General features: G+C 41.0%; 1 protein-coding gene across 1 annotated transcript; it reads right to left on the bottom strand.

Annotated features, from left to right (window-relative positions):
* Positions 1–6,110: 6,110 nt before the first annotated feature.
* inhbab (inhibin subunit beta Ab) lies at positions 6,111–12,663 on the bottom strand. The gene is made up of 2 exons (XM_046409325.1): positions 11,677–12,663; positions 6,111–9,041 (listed from the first exon to the last, which is right to left on the bottom strand). The coding sequence occupies exons 1-2, from the start codon at positions 12,092–12,094 to the stop codon at positions 8,263–8,265; spliced, it is 1,197 nt and encodes a 398-aa protein (XP_046265281.1). The 5' UTR covers positions 12,095–12,663; the 3' UTR covers positions 6,111–8,262.
* Between the last annotated feature and the right edge of the window lie 6,380 nt (positions 12,664–19,043).

Here is a 19,043-nt window from a genome sequence, read left to right as displayed (position 1 = left end):
GTGGTTGACTTCAGGAGGAGTCTCCATCGAAGGCACGAAGGTGGAGGTGATCAGGACGTACAAGTACCTGGGTCTGCAGTTGGATGACGGGTTGGACTGGTCAGTGAACGCAGACACCATCCACAGGAAAACACAGAGTCGTCTGTATTTCCTGAGAAGGCTGGGGCCCTTTACCATCTGCAAAAAACTGTTACTGATGTTCTACCAGACTGTGGTGGCCAGTGTCCTCTTCTGTGCTGTGGTGTGCTGGGGAGGCAGCATCAAGAAGAGGGACGCAACACAGCTGGACAGACTGGTGCAGAGGGCAGGACCTGTGGTGGAAACAGAGCTGGACTCCGTAGTATCAGTAGCAGAAAAACAGACCCTGGATAAGATCCTGTCCATCCTGGACCACGCCTCCCACCCTCTGCACAGGACTCTGATCAGTCAGAGGAGTGTGTTCAGCACCAGGCTGCTGTCTCTGACCTGCTCCACAAACAGACTCAGGAACTCGTTTGTCCTGCTGGCCATTAGACTCTACAACACATCTCTGGGTGTTCAGGGGTCACGATCCCAGCGACAGTCTGAGCCTGAGTCACATCAGGCGTAAAAATCACATTTATTTATGGGACATTTATTCCACTATGCACCTTACCTTATGTTGTTTGGCACAGTTAACCTGCACATTAAAACTCATTTCTGAGTAACAATGTGTTTACATGTGTTTACACTGTGGCTCTTTAGTCTCTGGTTTTATACACACAGTCAGTCTGGTCGACCTGCTTTCTCTGCACTCTGTTGTACTTTATGTAGCACATGTCAGTTTATTTAGTATGTTTTGTCTATTTTTCCCACTAACAATTAGGCCTGGTTTGCTTGTTTGTTTGCTTAATTTTGACTAACCTACACTTTGACTAACCTGCTTGAATTTCCCTTGGGATCAATAAAGTATCTATCTATCTATCTATCTATCTATCTATCTATCTATCTATCTATCTATCTATCTATCACCAATACAATACATTTAATCTCCACACACACAAACAGAAACGAACTGAACTCAATCAGTGGGATCGTCTTCAGAACAGCAGATCAATGAAGCAGCTTTTCCCACAAAATCAGTAACTTGAATCTGTTGCATGTCAAAGTTTTATTGTTGTTGTTGTTTTTGACAAATCTTTTTCAGGTTGTTTGTGTTTAATGTGAGGAGTGCTGCAATGATGCATTAAAGGCTCATTCTACTGAATTTAAAAACATTTACTGAATAAATTCAGCTGTTTAAATCAGACTGCTCCTCTCCTCCTCCTGATGAAGATGAATCATCTGTCACTCTGCTCTGTGGGCGTCTGAACAAACTGAATCGCAGAAGCCAAAGAAAGTGAGAAAAAGACTCATCTGAATGAAAACACTCTGATCTGATGAATGAAAGAGAAACACCTCTGCCACTCATCTTCAGATCTCTGCAGACGTCAGTCCTGTCACAGACAATCTGATCAGATATTGATAAGGTCATCGATAATATTGTACAATTATATTCATTTGTTGTGAATATCATATATAAATAAAAATAAAACCCATATGATGCAAAGAAGGAAACATGCTGGATTTACAGAAATCTGATGTTTATTATACTATAAAGTAGTAGTAGTAGTAATTTTATAAGTTGTTGTAAGTTTCTTTCAGAATCCAGTCCATCATCTTCATCATGTGATCACGTTTCCATCACCTTAAACAGAAACAGTTGAGTAACAGATCTACGAACAAGATGTTCCTCACACATTCAGCCTGTAGTGCATTAACATTAGTGTTGGATTTGTGTCTTGTTGCTTTTCTTGTCTTATAGTTTTACTGATTATTTGAAACAAATTGATTTTCTCTTCATGGAGAACATTTGAATAAAAATAAAAGCGTCATCTGAGTGGTCCTGTTTTCTCTTGGTGCAGACACACATGATGTCCTGATGACTGAACTCTGGTCTAATTCAGCACAGTGTGAGTGAAGCTGTGGGGGTGAACATCTTTGAATAGCAGCAGTGAGTCTGTGCTCAGTGATGGAGTAGCAGTTTGTAGTGGAGGTGGTGTTGAGGTTATTAGGCCTTCCCTCAGCTAACAGCACTGACGTGTCCCGCAGCCTGCCTACACACAAAAAATAGATCCTTCAGTTTGACTCACATGACGATCCTCCACCTCTCATCACGTTTCTCTGGACGTCTTCCCTCCTCGCAGTCCGTCTGCATGTTCACACCATTACTGCCTCCGTCAGACCACAGAAAAACACTTCACCTGTAAAAATAACTTGTTCTTCACAGTGATGTCACAGGAGATCTAAGGCTTCTTATTGGTTCTTTGTAGGAAAACCTTAGATTTACAAAGTTTGTGGTGACCTTACAGGACATTTTTACTTTGCTTTTTCAAAACTGAACATTAAATGTAAAAGAGTACAAAAGAAAACAGAACCACAAAAGGAAGAAAACTGAGAAAAAGGAAAGACTCCCATGTCTTGGTTGGAAGCCCATTTAGTCAAGAGAGTTTTTAAATTAGAGGAAACAATAGGAGCTTGTCTGTTAAGCTACACAACATGAGTCTCATGAGATGTTCCTTAGAGGAAATTTGACTGGTTAATTTACTTTTTAATATAATTTCCTCATGAGGGCAGTAAACATGATATGGTAAATATCATAGACTTCATACTGATGTTAAAATGAATTTTTATGAAAACAACATGGACACACACAGAAGTAAACATGCAGAGGACATGGTGAATCATGATGTAATTATCACATATGTCATGAATTATAATTAAGACTGTTCACTGCAGAGCAGCAGTGTTTTAACAGACTCACGGTGCAGTCTGTTTTTGTACTGCAGTGTCCTGCTCAGACACACTGGAACTTCCATCCATCCATCCATTTTCTATGCCGCTTATCCATCAGGGTCGCGGTGGAGCCGGAGCCTATCCCAGCTGACTACGGGCGAGAACATGCAAACTCCACATAGAAAGGCCCAGACCGGGATTCAAACCTGGGACCCTCTTGCTATGAGGTGACAGTGCTAACCACTGCACCACCGTGCTGCCCGCCACACTGGAACTTTTACTGCTATTATTACATTATTTATTTTTTATTTACTTCTGTATTGGATATTTCAATTATGAACGTGATTATGGTTTCTGTTGAATACTGTAAATGATATATTTGTTAGGACCTTCTCTTGTGTGTGTGTGTGCGTGTGTGTACTCATCTGAGCCCATCCTGGGCAAAGCTGGGCAGTTCTTGTGTTCCTCCAATCACTTTCTTTCACACACCTGTTCCTCATTCTGGTCAATCATCCCAGTCAGCGCTAGCAATGCAGGTCGAGAGCTGAGAAGATCCTCAGGCAGCCCCATCACCCCGGACACTCACTCTTCTCCCTGTTGCCATCAGGCCGTCGGTTCTGCTGCCTGAGAACCAACACTGAGAGGATGAGGAAAAGCTTCTTCCTCCAGGCCATCCGTCTGCTCAACAGTGAGCGTTAATCTGGACAATCCTACTCCCACCTGCACTACATGTAAATACTATTCATGTAAATATTGCACATTTTCACTTTTTTAATTTTACTATTTTAATAAGGTTTCTATTTTACAATATTTAAATTTACTTACCTATTTTTTGGTAGCAGGGACCTAAAGAATTTCACTGCACATTGTACCATGTATGATTGTGTGTGTGACAAATAAACCTATCTTGTATCTTGTACTGCTATTTAAGGACAAGTATTTTTAAAATAACTCATTTTCCTTGTGTTCAGGTTCACTGCTCAGTTCCTGTCCTCCCTTCTCTGGTTTGCTTTTGAGTTTCTGTTCTTTGGAAGTTTGGATTCTTGTTGCACAGCTTTGGGATTTCATGAATTTACCTGCATGTAGACTACATGCACTCACCTGCTGTCTGGTTTCCTTGTTGAACACTGCTCGAAAAAGACACTCTGATTTAATCTACTTTGGTTCGGAATTTTGGTTTCTGTGAAAAAGCAAAAACTAAAAGCTAAACTAAACTAAACTTTTACTCTCGTTGTCCGTGTCTGCTTTTTGGTCCACTTTCTGTAAATCTAACAGTATCAGGCATGATGTTCCAGATTAAATTCCAGGGAGAAGTAAGCCTTCTGCAATAGGTGGAAGATTGCATCATCAACCCCAATATGGGGCTGATACGGGAACTGCAGGGGGTCTTGCGATGTACACACCAGCGGTCTGAAGTGTGAAGTCAGTGCCACTCTCCTGTAATCCTCCAGTGCAGAAGGACAACTTTTTTTGGGCACTGGGATCAGGCAGGAAGTTTTCCAGAGCACTGGCACTTTCTGAAGGTGAAGGCTCAGGTTAAAGAGGTGCTGGAGAACTCCACAGAGCTGGCTGGAACATGCCTTCAACATGGTCCAGCAGCTTTCGTCTGTTTGAGCCTCTCCAGCTCTCTCCTCACCTGGCTAGATGTAATGTGGAGTCCAGACTGGGGGGTGGGGGATGTGGCAGGGTCTGGGATGGGTGACAGCAGTGGGTTGGGGGGTGGAGGTGACAAGGGTGGTGCAAAGAGGTGTCTGCTACAGGAGGTGGTGGGGGGCTGTGGAGGATGTGGGGATGTCCTGGGGGTGAGAGGTGAAAAAACGAAGGAACTCATTGTTGACTTCAGGAAGAGCCAGTGCAGCCACACACCACCTCTCATCAACAACACTGTAGGGGAGGTAGTTAGCAGCACCGAGTTCCTGGGGGTGCAGATAACAGACACTCTGACCTGGACTGTGTACATCAAAGCTCTTGTAAAGAGAGCTCACCATACTCACTATTGTCTACAGAGGCACTACAGAGAGCATTCTGACCGACGGCATCTCTGTCTGGTTGTGTTCCTGCAGTGTCTCAGACTGCAAGTCCCTGCAGAGTGTGGTGAGGACAGCAGAGAAGATCATCAGGACTTCACTTCCTCCCATCCTGGACACTGCACAAAAATGCTGCCTGACCAGAACTCACAGAATCATCAGAGACCCCATCCACCCCCATCATGGACTGTTGTCCCTGCTGGCCCCTGAAAGAGCTTCCACAGTATACGAACCAGTCAAACCAGTGCAGTGACCTCTCTCCAGTGTTTCAGTCTTGTATGTGTTGTGCAAACATTTCCTCAGTGTTTGGCGGTCTTTGAATGTTGCTGGCTGGTGAATGAACTCTGATATTTGTTCAGTCTCTTCCTCTCTAAATGATTATCAGTGACTCTTTGTCCTCTCTGTCTTCTATTAACACACTAATCTGGATGTAACTCAGACCTGTAATGAACTCTATGTGTTTATGGAGCTGATCTGTGGTCAGGTTCACCTCAGTTCACAGACAGTTTAACTCAGAAATACTGTGACTTTCTTGTTCTTTTAGCTCAAATGTATTTGGTGGTGATGAAGATGATGGTATTGATGATGCATCTTAAAAGCTACTACAACATTTGAAAGTGTTCTCCTCTGGCACCCTCTGACTTTGTGTGAATGTGGGCTGGATTCTTTTTTACTGTTCCATAATGTCATTCATTTCCAATGACACACTCAAACATACGTAAATCAATAGAACACCTAATCAATACAATACAATAAATTACAATAACGTGAAAAACCATGAGGTCCATATTAACAGTTTTGGTTAAGCAAGGCTAACCAATCAGTGGCTGGTGCCTCCAACAATTCACCAGTTTAATCTAGTTTTTCTACCATTTTGACCAGTCAGTGTTCTTGTGTTGTGCTCGAAAGCTGAGATTTGTGTCAACCAGGCAGGAACTAGAAACAACATTTTTTTAGCAGATTTAAGTGAAGTCTGAGGGATGAAGACTTCATTTATGTTTCCCCTTTACTGTCCAGTCACAAAGTGAAGTGACAATGTCTGAATCAACCCCTTAAGTTTGTACCTTTGAGGCTTCCATCAGCTGACAGTCAAAAACACTCAGCCTGTACATTTTTTTGTTCTGTTGTTCAGTCTACAATCGTGTTCGAGGTTGTGAGGCTGAAGTATCATGCAAATTTGAAGAGATTATGGCCTGCGTTAGAACTGTCATGATATCAGATTTTCATTACATGATTATTGTAGCCAAACAACAACAATATTATTGTGATATTTCCAGAAAAAAAATCATAATGCTGCTAGTCAAATTTTTCTTTAATGTTTATTGAGTGTTTTGTGTCTTCTTTGACAAATGAATAACATGGAAAATACAGGTGTAGAGTGGAGAGAGTGTCTGTATCCATAAGTGAAGAGGAAGAACAATTAAACTGATAAAGAACCAAAAGGTCTGACATTTGTCCTCGAGTATTTACTCAGCATTATCATAATAGTGTTATTAACACAATATCAATATTTCATTTATAAAATGTCACAGTTATTGTCAGTACCAGCACAGTGTCTGGATTAAACGTCCACAGAGTAAACCTCCATCACAACACAGTCATCGCAGTAAAGACTGTATTTGACTGAAAGAGAGTAGTTCTGTGTGTGTACTTGAACTTGATTATTTTGCTTGCGGTTTGAGGTTTATTATGTGTAATATTCTGTTTGTACAGTTTTCTCTGGTCACACAGGAAAGACAATCAGTCCTCTCTGAGCTGAAACTGATGCCAGCATGCACTGGGTCAGAGGTAGGTTACCCTGAGGAAGATCGCCAGCAGGTGAAGCACACTCACAAAGACCACACTCAAGTTTTGTGTGGTCAGTCTCATTAAGCCCGAGTTTCAATTTGAATTAAATAAGTGCAGCAGGTGTTTTTTTTTCAAGGTAGATCTGAGATCAGTTATGATAAAAATGTTAATGTTTTCAGGCTGCTTTCAGGAAGTGTTTCTGTTAATGTGCTGTGTTCTGTGATGTGCTCTAATACCCAGAGTGTTTTGTGTTTGCCTCAGCAGCCGTCTTTGTGTTTCTTAAATCAACTTGTCGACTCAGCGATGAATTAATAGGTCAGTGAACAAACAGAGCATCATGGTGCCAACCGGCTGTCTGCCCTGCTTTGCTGCGAAGGTTTAACTTCACCAACATTGACGGCTGCTCAATCCAGCCATCATAGGAGAAAGTGGAGGAGCCTCTCAGTCTGCCAGCCATCGCCCCAGTTTTTACCTGCAAACAAAGAACTGAGTGTTGGCTTTCTGCTTCACGCTGACTGCCTTTGTGGAAGTGTGAGAGCAGAGCAGAACTCAGACCTGATCATGAGCTTTCAAAATCAAAATCACTTGATGAGGATGCAGAGAGGCCAAGCCCATACTGACCACCAAGACAAGAGTCAGAAAAATCCCAAAGAAAACAAAGAGCGTGCAGGATAAATATCATCTGACCTGAAAACACCTTCTGATCTGACTTTTCAGATTTAGTTTTTAGCTTTTCATCTTGTTGTAAGTGATATGAGTATTTACTGCTGTTAGCAACTCCAACAGTCTGCAGAGCTCATTACATGGGGGTGATTTGTATGCACTTAGAGTCTCACCAGTTACATACAGGAAGTCATTGAAGTTAATCATTTTCTGAGGAGCATGAAGAAGATGAGTCAGTTTAATCAGATCAGATGTATATGTTCTTTTACAAACTGAAGAATGCTGACAGTGTTGACAAACAGTTTGTTTAATGATGAAGCTAAAAATAGCAAAAAAAAAAGCAAATAAATTATATAAAGTTGGCAACTTTTTGGCACCTATTTTTAACAATAAAGAAAACAGCAAAACCCAATGAAATGTGTTTTTGTTTCACCTTTTAAATAATTTATATTCTTAATCCTCACAGCTTGTTAAGTGTTCTTTACTCACAGTTTGTGTCTACTTCAGTGAACCAGACTTTCCTCATCAGTGTTTACTGTCTTTGGCTTTCCTCTCAATCTAAACCTCTGCCAGGAATGTTGTGCAAATATCAACATTCAGACTATTTCATAATATTAATATTAATTACAATAATAATGTTGGTTGCAGGTTTTTGTCAGTTGAACAACTTTCTTCAAAATATCTCAACTTTAGAGATTTTTACACAGGATCCTCCAGTAAACAGTCAAACATACTGAAATCGATCCATTCATGTGTTTTCTATAACAACAGAAAACAGCAGACAAATGATGGAAATCAACAGACAAACAACACATTTAACTGTAGACTGAGAAAGTGTTGCATAGTATTTTCAGGTCGTTCCAATGTGGAAAAGAGTCTCTCCCAAGAAGAAACACATTGCTTGGTCACTAAACATAAATACTTCATCTTTACTCGGAAAGTGCTGATCTGATGTCTTTCCTGCAGGAAGCAGGAAATGTTTCCTAAGTCTTTACGAACAGCCACACTCTTCCACGATCATGTTCTGGATGTCTTTTTTGATGATCTTCTGCTCTTCGTTGTAGTAGAGCATCGACATAGCGCGCAGCCTTGTCGGTACACAACACGACTTGATATTTTGAAAAGGGTTGTAGCCCCTCATACGATAATGATTGATGACTGTTGAGTGGAAAGAGAGGGACGAGCCACTGATGCTAGCCATGTGGTTCGGACAGTCGCCCTCGCAGTAGTTGGCATGATAACCTGAGGGAGCAATAATCCAGTCATTCCAGCCAATGTCTCTGAAGTTCACATAAAATTGTCGTTTGCAGCAGACGTGCGTTTTCCCATCGCACTCTAGACCTCGTTTCACTCGTCTCTGAGCTGTTTCCTCTCGAGCTCGCAGTGCCACCATGAGGAACGGTCGGTGAGACTGATCTCGCTCTCCTGCTGGCTCAGCACTGGCAGGCACAAGGATGGGCGAGGCTCCAGCCTCCGTGCACAGCAGGCAGGAAACCACCAGGCTGAGCGAGTGTCCACCACCATCCAGCAGAGCCTGAATGCTGTGAGAGATCCCAAGAGTGTGCCAGCCGCTGCGACGAGTGTCCACCATCTTCTCTGAAACACACTCCTCATCATCATCACCAAGTTGCAGCAGTCGCAGCATCACTTTGCCTTTCACTCGATTTCCTTTGGAAACCTTCAGGAATATCCAGACGTTTGCCTGTTCTACCACTGAGGAACCAGTTCCCTCCTTAGAAATGTCAAAATTCACCATGTTCACAGAGTCTCCTGCAGCAGAGAGCACAGATAAGATAACATAAGAAAATCTTTGTCTCACACAGGGGAAATTGCAGAATTACAACAGCAGGGAACAAGAACAGCACTGGAATATCGGAAAGATAACAAGAATAAAAGAAAAAATATATATATAAGAAATATAAAAATACACATAAACATAAAATAGTATTTACCTACCTAAACTCAACCACAAAGCTCTGCATAAATAATACATTCTTATGTACAGTGAATAGCATGTTAGCATCAGCACAAACGTGTAGAAACATGACATAAAATTCATAAACAAATGTTCCCAGGGGTAGGATTACTCTAACCCTACCACATTTTTTATTTGATCCTGCTGTTCAAATGAACAGTTATCAAGATAAAAGCACTAAGACCCTGCTGTCCAAACTGAACCCTTCGCTTTTGTCTTCCTGTCATTTGAATGAATGGACAAGGAAAATGTCATCATTGATAAAAGTATGAATGGAGCCGCTGCCTCTAAATATACTCAATATGAGCAGAGACTAAAAAAAGAAAAGGCCTGGTTTCAGGGAATGCTATTAACAAGACCACACACACACACACACACACATACACTCTCTCTCTCTCTCTCTCTCTCTCTCACACACACACACACACTCACTCACTCTCAAACACACACACTCATCCTTTGTCTCTGCTGCTGAATAATTACTGAGACCCAGATTTGTTTAAATGAGGAGATTATTTACGGCCTGAGCCCACTCGGTATTCCCCCTCCATTCTTGTTACTGTCCTCTAATTTTGAGCCTTTGAGGGACCTTTTTAATCAAAGATTCCTCTCAAAGAGAAGACTATTTATAGCACAAAGCCATTCTGTACATTTATGTAAGAAAACAAGTGATGTCATAATGTGATTGGCCACAAGATGGTTCATGTTCTCAGAAAATTTTAAAACCATGTGTGAATATCTGAATTTTACCAACAGTTTCTGTAAGATTATCTGTGTTAAACTTCAGTTAAACTTAAATGTTTGAGTCAAAACACACACTCTAATGCCAAACTCAACAATGCACAGCATCATGAAAAAAGACATGGAATTCATCTTCATTTCCAAACCTGTAACTCACCACTGGCTTCGTATATTAAAAATATGTCTTTTGATGCTTGTAAATGCACCATTCAAAGTGAGCAATTCTGGACAAACATAATTGTTGTCAAATCCACATACTTTGAGTTTGTGAGACACCAAAACAAACTGACCTGGGGATGAAAGTGAACAGTCAGTTATCTTTCTGCAAAATGTCTTTTTCAAGAAATGACCTTAAATTTTAAACAAAAACTCTTTGAATAACTGGATTTATTCTCCTGTATGCCAACAGCCTGACGAAGCAGAAAATCACTCGACCGATGAGCTAAAAATCCTTCATTTTATCCTTCAAATTCCTTCAGTTGTACAACTGAAGTGAAGTGTTGGCAACGATTGATTCAGTTTGTGGTAGAAAGACAGTGTCTTGTTTTGCCTGATGCTACTTCACATTCAGAATCAGCTGCTCCTCAGTAACTTCAGTAACTTTAGTCAAGCCCTCATTTCAGTTTAAGGCCATGATGGCATCTAATTAATAAGAAAGTTTTCACCTGATTTAACTTTCCTCAGACCTCCATTATGGAAGACACTGCATTGAACAATCACAAACATACAATCAGATACTGTTTTCCTTGAGGCCAGCACGATTGAAGATAAAATCAACATGTGAGCATCATAAACCTCTGTGCTGTGTTTCTGATCTTCAGACTCACTAACATGCCTCAGACTGGACAGATTGGACAAGGTTTCATGTCTCACTTGAAACAACACATCAAGTGCACAAGACCTATTTCAGTCCGAACAGTGAGAGACAAAATGTTTTGTTGACAGTCTATGACTTAACCATGGTGGCAGACTGTTTACACAAACCAACTTCTCTACATTAAATCATGTCAGATGAAGGTTACTGTCCTTAATCTGCATCACAGATTCACAAAAATGGAGGAAGAATCCCACAGGTGAGTGACACCTGAGGTGCTCAAGAGTGCTCAGTTTATTTCTAATTCACAGTGTATGTGAGAAAATAGAGAAAAATAGACTAAAAAGTAGACTTGACTCACACTGTAGAATCAATAGATTCAGTCTGGCTACTAATAGATTCTTACTGTGGAAATCTGTAAATAAACTTTGAACTTTTTGGATTTTGTGAATGAGCTGATAACAGAGCACAGAGACAGACGGATGTCACTAGTGTCTCTAATGACCAGTAAACCTCAATAGAATCTAAATCTGCTGAATTTATGAGAGGAAGTCAGTTCAAGCTGTATGCAGACAAACAACTCAGAGCTTGTTTTGACAATCCCTTAAATTTGACTTGCATTTGATTTACTTGAAATGTGCTATATAAACATTACAAGGGCACCAGCACACAGACAAGAGTGGCTTGTGGACTATTCATGGTGGAAGATTAAAATTGCTTAATTATGCAACTGATTATAATGAAGGTATAACAACTACACAAAACACAAAACAAAGTGATAACTTGTAAGCAATTAATTTTTTAGCCTGTTACTCTGACTCTGAGCTCTGAAAAGGAAATTAAACCTGAGGTTTCTTATTGGCTGGTAGACTGACCTGGCTCCCCAAAGGTGATGATTTCAGATGGTGGTTCAGGTGGAGCTGACACCCCAGGACCCTGACCCTCCTCCTGGATCTCCACGCTGCCATCTTTGGCAACTCGGCCAACATGCAGTTTCTTGATAGCGTTGAGCAGCGCGGCACGTGGGACGGGCTGCGTCAGGTTGGGCCGAGCGCTCAGATGCAGCATGTTGAGGATGTGACGCTTCACTGCTTCCACCATGTCACTCTGTCCCCCTGACCAAGAAGAGTTCTTCCTCATCTGAGACAGAGAGCAAGAAGGACAGTCCAAGGATGGCGCCACCCCTGGGAGCTGAGACGCCATGTCAACTTCAGGAGCCAGAGGGCCCATCGGAGAGGCGTCAACGAAAAGACCGATGACCATGAAGAAGAACATGGCAAACAGAGAGGGCATGTTGGGTTCTTGCACACCAGAATGCTTTAACACTGACAGAAGAGTCAGCAGTCTCAGAGTCAAGATCAGTACATTCAGCAGATCTTGATGCAGAAACAGGAACCAGTTTGATCCTAAAGTTCAAATCCAGAAGTCTGTCTCGTGTTTATGATGAGTGAGGAGACGTAACAAGGTTTGTTCAACAGTGAAAAGTCCTCACAGTGTCAGCAGAGTCCTCAGGCTGGTGTTGTGGTCCTCAGTCTGCTCTTCCTGTCGGGTCCTGATTAGTTCTGAGTGTTGCAGGTCCGATCCTGATGGTTTGGTGGTCTGAGCTGAATGAACACTGCGTGCAGGGTCACTCTACTCTCCCTCTCTGCTCTCTTACTGTAATTATACCTCTCTGCCTGTTTAATCCCTCCCTCCATCCAGAGAGGTATTTCCCTGTGAGTAACATGCACACACACACACAAAGTGAGTAGTTTCTCAGAATATCTCAGGACTGTTTGTGGTGTTTCCTCTTGGATGAACGTCACGACAGAAGAGGAGGAGGAATGAGGGAAGAGGAGGAAGAGAGTGTCCCTGATTCATTCATACCACACACACACACACACACACACACACACACACACACACACAAACTGATGACTCAGCGCAGCATCATCATCACCTCACGTGGAGGAGAAACTCTGTTGGTGTGAAGTGAATTTTTAGACTGAAAAAAGAGACTTTGTTGTTATAATCAGTCATCAGAGTCCTGCAGATGGAGCGCACTAAGAACAGACTGTCTGTCTGTCTGTCTGTCTCTCTCTCTCTCTCTCACACACACACACACACAGGGTTCACATCAACAGACCCTCTGCTGGTGAAATCAGGTGTTACAGCGTTGTCCTCGTTGTTTTGCTCTGAGTCCTGACAAAGATGAAGTCTCAAAATTTCCCATTTTGACCATTTAAAAAAACCCAAAAAACTTCACCATTTGTCTGTTTATATTTTGTTTATTGCATTCTATTTAGTGTACAATTTGTTGATTTATTTTTAATGGTTGTTAAGCAACCTGGTTTTTGAAATGTGCTATATAGATAACATTATTATTATTATTGTAAATGATTCACTTGATGGAGTCAAACTGCAGGGATGTCTCTAGATGTTTTACTATTACAACATTAATTAATTTATGAATTTAAATAAATCACTCCTCAGGAACAACTTTTTAATTTTGATGTCTTAGTAGTAAAAATATTCTCTAAAGGTATCATTTGCAGTAGACTCATGCAAAACAAAGAAGCTAACAAACAGAAAAAACTTTTATTTCTCTAATTTGTTATCACATGACCCTCTGTCAATAACTGAGCCCCAAATGAGTGATCAGCTTTGAATTTAGTGTCTAGAAACAAAGCAACTAAATGTTCTCCACATTGTGCCTTTCTGTAAAAACTTCAGTGAAAATAAGTGTTATCAGTTTATGATGGATTCTTTAAATGCTGCGCATCTCTCTGTATTCAAACATATTGTGAAATATCATTTATAAAGTACCTGAGACACGTTCCTATGCGCGGCACCCCTGAACTCCAGCTTGAACTCTACTGCCCCCTGTTGGACTTTTGTGGAAACTGCAACTCAATACGACTGAATTCAAAGAAACTTTTTTATACACTGACGTTAGCAAACAACAAAAAGCAGACTTTCACAATAAATCTGATTATTTAATAACTCTGTTTTTATCAATCAAACTGACTTTTATTGGCCACCATGTGAACACACAAAAGGAGTTTGCATCTGATGATCAAGAAACTAGGAGCTACCATGTTTAAATAGGTGAGAAATAATGGTTAAGGTTCAGTAAGATCAAGTTTTTTAAATGGTTTATAACTTCTGCTTTTTAAAATATCATTAACCAATCTGATTCTTGTAGTTTTATGACATCAACTGTTTTTTTTACATGTTATTTACTGCTGTCAAAAAGTGAATACAAAAATATCACGAGTTTAATCTGGTCCACCTGCACACAAACAGCGTCAGGTGAGCTGCTTTATTTACATGTGAACCGTTTATTAAGACTAAAACTCTGAGCTTGATGAAAATGATAGAAAATAACATCGGAGTGGTGCCTTTAAGCCCCGCCTCCTTCGCGCGCGCGCGCGCGCGCACACACACACGCACACACACACCTCCCCCTCCTGTCTCGCTCTCTCGCCGTTAATCCCGCTGTCTCTCTCTCTCTGTAGTCGTCATGGCGGAAATCAAAACGGGAATTTTCGCTAAAAACGTACAGAAACGACTGAACCGAGCCCAGGAGAAGGTAAGAGCTGCGATGATGATGCTGCGATGATGTGATGATGGAGGGATGAGTAAGGAGGAGGAGGTCAGATGGAGGAGGGCCGGGATGTGTCGCTGGTGGAGGCTGCGGGCCTGTGGAGCTTTTCTGTTTCAGATTATTCGGGCCGTTTCCGATTTTGTGTCATTTTATTTCGATCTTGTTTATGGCGTGTTGAGGATGTAATCATGATGTTTCTAAATGTGCGTATTAAAATAGTAAAATCATCAGAATGACTGGGGAGTGTTCTGGTTGGCGGATTAACACTGTCTGTAATACCTTGTGGTGACGTCACATGTGCTTTGAAAAACACGTCACGCGTGTATTTCACGTTTTCAGTAAATGACAGGTTAAATCCAGAACGTTTTCCTGCTCCGAGGTCGGCGAGGGGGGGGCGGAGCTGTCGTGATGACGCTACCTGGTGACGTGGTCGAAATGATCTATAGGTGTACAAATAAACATTTACTGTATACGAGTAGATTTATACTTGTGTACTGGATAGATACTGTGCAGCAATACTACTTATAGGTGTGTTTACTTAAGGTAAGGAACACGTTTGAACATATTTCATCATGTAAACTTGTGAAATATTTAATTTAATTCAAAATAAAATTAGTTTCTTCAGTCAGCTTCAGCTGAGATGAAGCACCATTGCTGTCCGTGGGAACAGGATTTAACCTGTTAGCTTAAATTTCATTTCTCTGACTTCATGCTAGTCTTATATTTTGTTTTTGAAACAAAAAAGGATGAGACAGGAACAAGTTTTAAAGTCCACGCTGAAGATGGGAAAAGATTTTGTTTTTTTACACTTAACAAAACAAGTGTTGCCATTTTGTTGTAGTTGTAAATTTGTGATTTTGTTTCTGGTAAATTTACCACTTCAATCTCAGAAATCCTGAATTTTTTTCTCTTCTCTGTCTCTAAGTCCAGTTGCTTTCGATTGAATTTCCTTGAGATAACCCTAACCCTGGATGAATGAGAATATTCACAGGCTTCTCTGTCTCCGTAATTTTTTACTTCTACCTACAGCTACCTGAATAGTGTGCCATTTATGTCTCAATCATGTTAAAAAATAGAAGAGTAGTTCATAAGATAAAATTGATAATATGCGATTGTCGGCAGTGCTCTGCCAACGGCCTTCACTGTCTTGGTCACACGAAGCCAGTTATCAACTGAAGCCAAGGTTCACCTCTGTAACCATGAGCCTGTTCATTTGACCCATCACAAACATGACAAGTCTACTGGTAACAGAGTACTTTATATCAGACAAATATGAAGAAGTTAAACACATAATTTAGGCTAAAGCAACACAGCTACACCTGACAAACAGCTGGTAACTATGCACGGACCACATTGCTGCTGTTGCTGCACTGATCCACCTGTCAGTCTCACGCTCCCATCTTCCATCACACGTGAACAAGACCCCAAGACAGTTGAACTCGTCCACTTGAGTTAGGAACTCTTCTCTGACTTGGAGGGGGCAGACCACCTTTTTCCGGTCGAGAACCATGGCCTCGGATTTGGAGGTGCTGATTCTCATCCCAGCTGCTTCACACTCAGCTGGAAACCTTCCCAGTGCATACTGAAGGTCCTGGCTCGAAGAAGACAACAGCAGAGATGAAATCCTGTGGTTTCCAAACCGTTCTCACACCCTCCGGCCTCTGGCTGCGCCTAGAAATCCTGTCCATAAAAATGATGAATAGGACAGGTGACAAAGGGCAGCCCTGTTGGAGGCCAATGTATGCTGGGAACAGGTCTGACTTACTGCTGGCAACGCGAAACAGACTCCTGCTCCAGGAGGACAGAGGCCGCACAGCCCTTAGCAAAGAGCCCCAGACCCCATACTCTTGGAGAACCCCCGGAGATTTATCATGTCTGGTGGGGAAGTGCTAATTAAGGGTAAAACTTCTTTTAGCAACTTAGTTGGGATGGGGTCTAAGAGGCATGTTGTTGGTTTAGATGAAAATATGAATGAATTTAGTTGATGAAGGTCAATAGGAGAAAACCAGTCTAGTTAATCATCTGGTCCTGCAGCTGTTTCCAAAGCTTCTGTATTTGAACGTAGGTCAGCTCCAGTTGAGGTTAGGAGGTGCTGAATTTTGTCTTTGATGAGTAAAATTTTATCATTTAAAAAGGTCATAAAATCATTACTCCTAAAGGTTACAGGAATACAGGGCTTAATGGTGCTATGGCACTCTGTCAGCCTAACTATAGTGCTGAAGAGAAACCTGGTCTTGTTCTTATTTTCTTCGATTAACGCTGAGTTTGCAGCACTGTTCACAAAAAGATCAATTTTAGAGGGGGTGGTATCACTTCTTTAAATGTTGCCACAGAGCTATTGGATGGACATCTAGTGTAGGAATTTTTTCCTAGTGGCTTGTAAACAGGAAATATAAATTCAAAAGTTACTAAACAATGATCAGATAAAAGTAGCTTTGGTGGACTATTAAATGTTCTATTTCAATGCCACATGTTAGAACAAAGTTGAGAGTGTCATTGAAACTATGAGTGGGTTTATGTACACACGGACAGAAGCTGATCTAATGTAATAAAGAAATAAATGCTGTGCAAAAGCTATCGTTATCATTGTCCACATAAATATTAAAATCACCCACAATAATTACTTTATTTGTTTTAAGGACCAGACTTGATAGAAACTCTAAGAATTCAGATACAGCGGTACACTGTAACAATAAAAATGAACTGCACTGTTTTCTGTTGGGTGTGAAAGACTAAGAATAAGGCTTTCAAATGAATTATGACTGGGTTTAGGCTTTAGATTTTAACAATTTAATTAGTTTGGTCTAGACCTGCTTCAATTGGAAAGAGTCATGAGATAACTTTTGTTGGGAACTGGTGCTATATAAATTAACTGAAATGAATTGAATTAAAACTGAATCAAAAATGGCTGCAACTCCACCTCCTCGGCCAGTGTCTCGAGGAATGTGAGTATTAATATATCTGGGGGGGGGGGGGGGGATTCATTTAAGCTGACATATTCTTCTGGCCGAAGCCAGGTTTCAGTTAGCCAGAATAAATCTATAATCTAATATTAATTCATTTACTAGTACAGCTTTAGATGTCAGAGATCTAATGTTTAACAGTTCCCATTTAATTCTCCTATTTGTTGTAGGTGTGGAGGTGTTGGTGTTAATCCTCATTAGGTTTTTATGTATAATTTCTCTTGTATCTGTTAATTACTTTAGGTGGTCAGGGGACAGACACAGTTTTTGTGTGATTTTGGGTGGGTAATTGTGCTAATGAGAGCACAGAGAGGTGTGTAGGGCTGCGACTCTGCCTCCTGGTCTCAACTATGGGTTGTCATGGTTTTGGTTTAATAAGAAAGTCAGTCAGATTTCTAGATATGAGAGCTGCTCCATCCAAAGTGGGATGAATGCCGTCTCTCCTAATGAGACCAGGTCTTCCCCAGAAGGTCTGCCAGTTGTCTATAAGGTGGCAGTGGTTTGGTCTCTGTTGTAGGATGGTATTAGTATACAAAAACAAAAACACAATGAAATGACTTTGACTCTGGCCTCACAGAGTAATACTCAAAATAACACTAACCCCAGTTAAATCCCATATCCTTTTGCAAATCAGTCATTTCATAGATCAAATAAACAATTGAAACAAGGAATAAGACAAGCCAATCCAAACAGTCTGTGGGATTGTAAGCACACAACTCTGGTGTATCACAGATAAGTGATCCTCATAGTAAGCTCCAGATGAATGAATGCATGAATGAATGATCATGTCACTTTCCAGAGAGCTAATTTGTCTGTAGTTAGTGTTTTTATATCTGATCTGTTATCTCAAACATAATCAGGCTAGTGTGCAGCATATGTTACCATGGCGATGTGAGCTGATCAGAACTCGAGAAACCCAGAGTTAACCCTTAAGTTCACCACAAATCCTGCTTCGCAGTATGGACCCCTGGTGTGTTTCACCCAGAAATATAAACCAGACCGTTGGCAGACTGTAAGCCGAGTTGCTTCACAGCCTGACTATAGAAGATGTTTTAGCTGTCATTCTGCTTTATTCTGATATGAACAAACACATAAAGATGTGAAGTTGTAGTTCTGTTCTTAACTCAAACAAACAATCATTATTAATATGACAGTTGTTGTATACTTGCTGTCCACACCACGGGAAACTAGCGTCAGGACTGGACACAGACAGCACAACACAATCTGGCTCCCTGATGTTTTCAGATGCTATTTATTTGTTTTTAATATTTATCTTTAACTCAGTCATGTGTACATTTTTAATGTTAAATGCAAAATTATTTGGATAAACATGCAAAAATGGATATCTAATTGATGTCAGCAGGTAAAGATTTGCACACTTGTGTCATTGTGTCATTTCTCAGGTGTTGCAGAAACTGGGAAAAGCAGACGAGACCAAAGATGAGCAGTTTGAACAAGTGGTCATCAACTTTAGGAGACAGGAGGTAAGACGTTTACAGATTACAAACTTTGTTCTCCTGAGTACTCAGACGATACTGTGATAATGGGATGCATTGAGGATGTACAGGAGCCTGGTGGGGGACTTTGCTGAATGGTGCAGGGCTAACAAACTGTAACTCAACACATCGAAAACCAAGGAGCCGGTGGTTGACTTCAGGAGGAAGAGTTAGTTTACTTTGTATATGTTTAGTCT

Source organism: Scatophagus argus, chromosome 13, assembly GCF_020382885.2.
Source record: "Scatophagus argus isolate fScaArg1 chromosome 13, fScaArg1.pri, whole genome shotgun sequence".
Taxonomy (NCBI): Eukaryota; Metazoa; Chordata; class Actinopteri; family Scatophagidae; genus Scatophagus; species Scatophagus argus.
The sequence above is the reverse complement of the archived record's forward strand: the minus strand, read 5'-3'. Positions and strand labels throughout refer to the sequence as shown.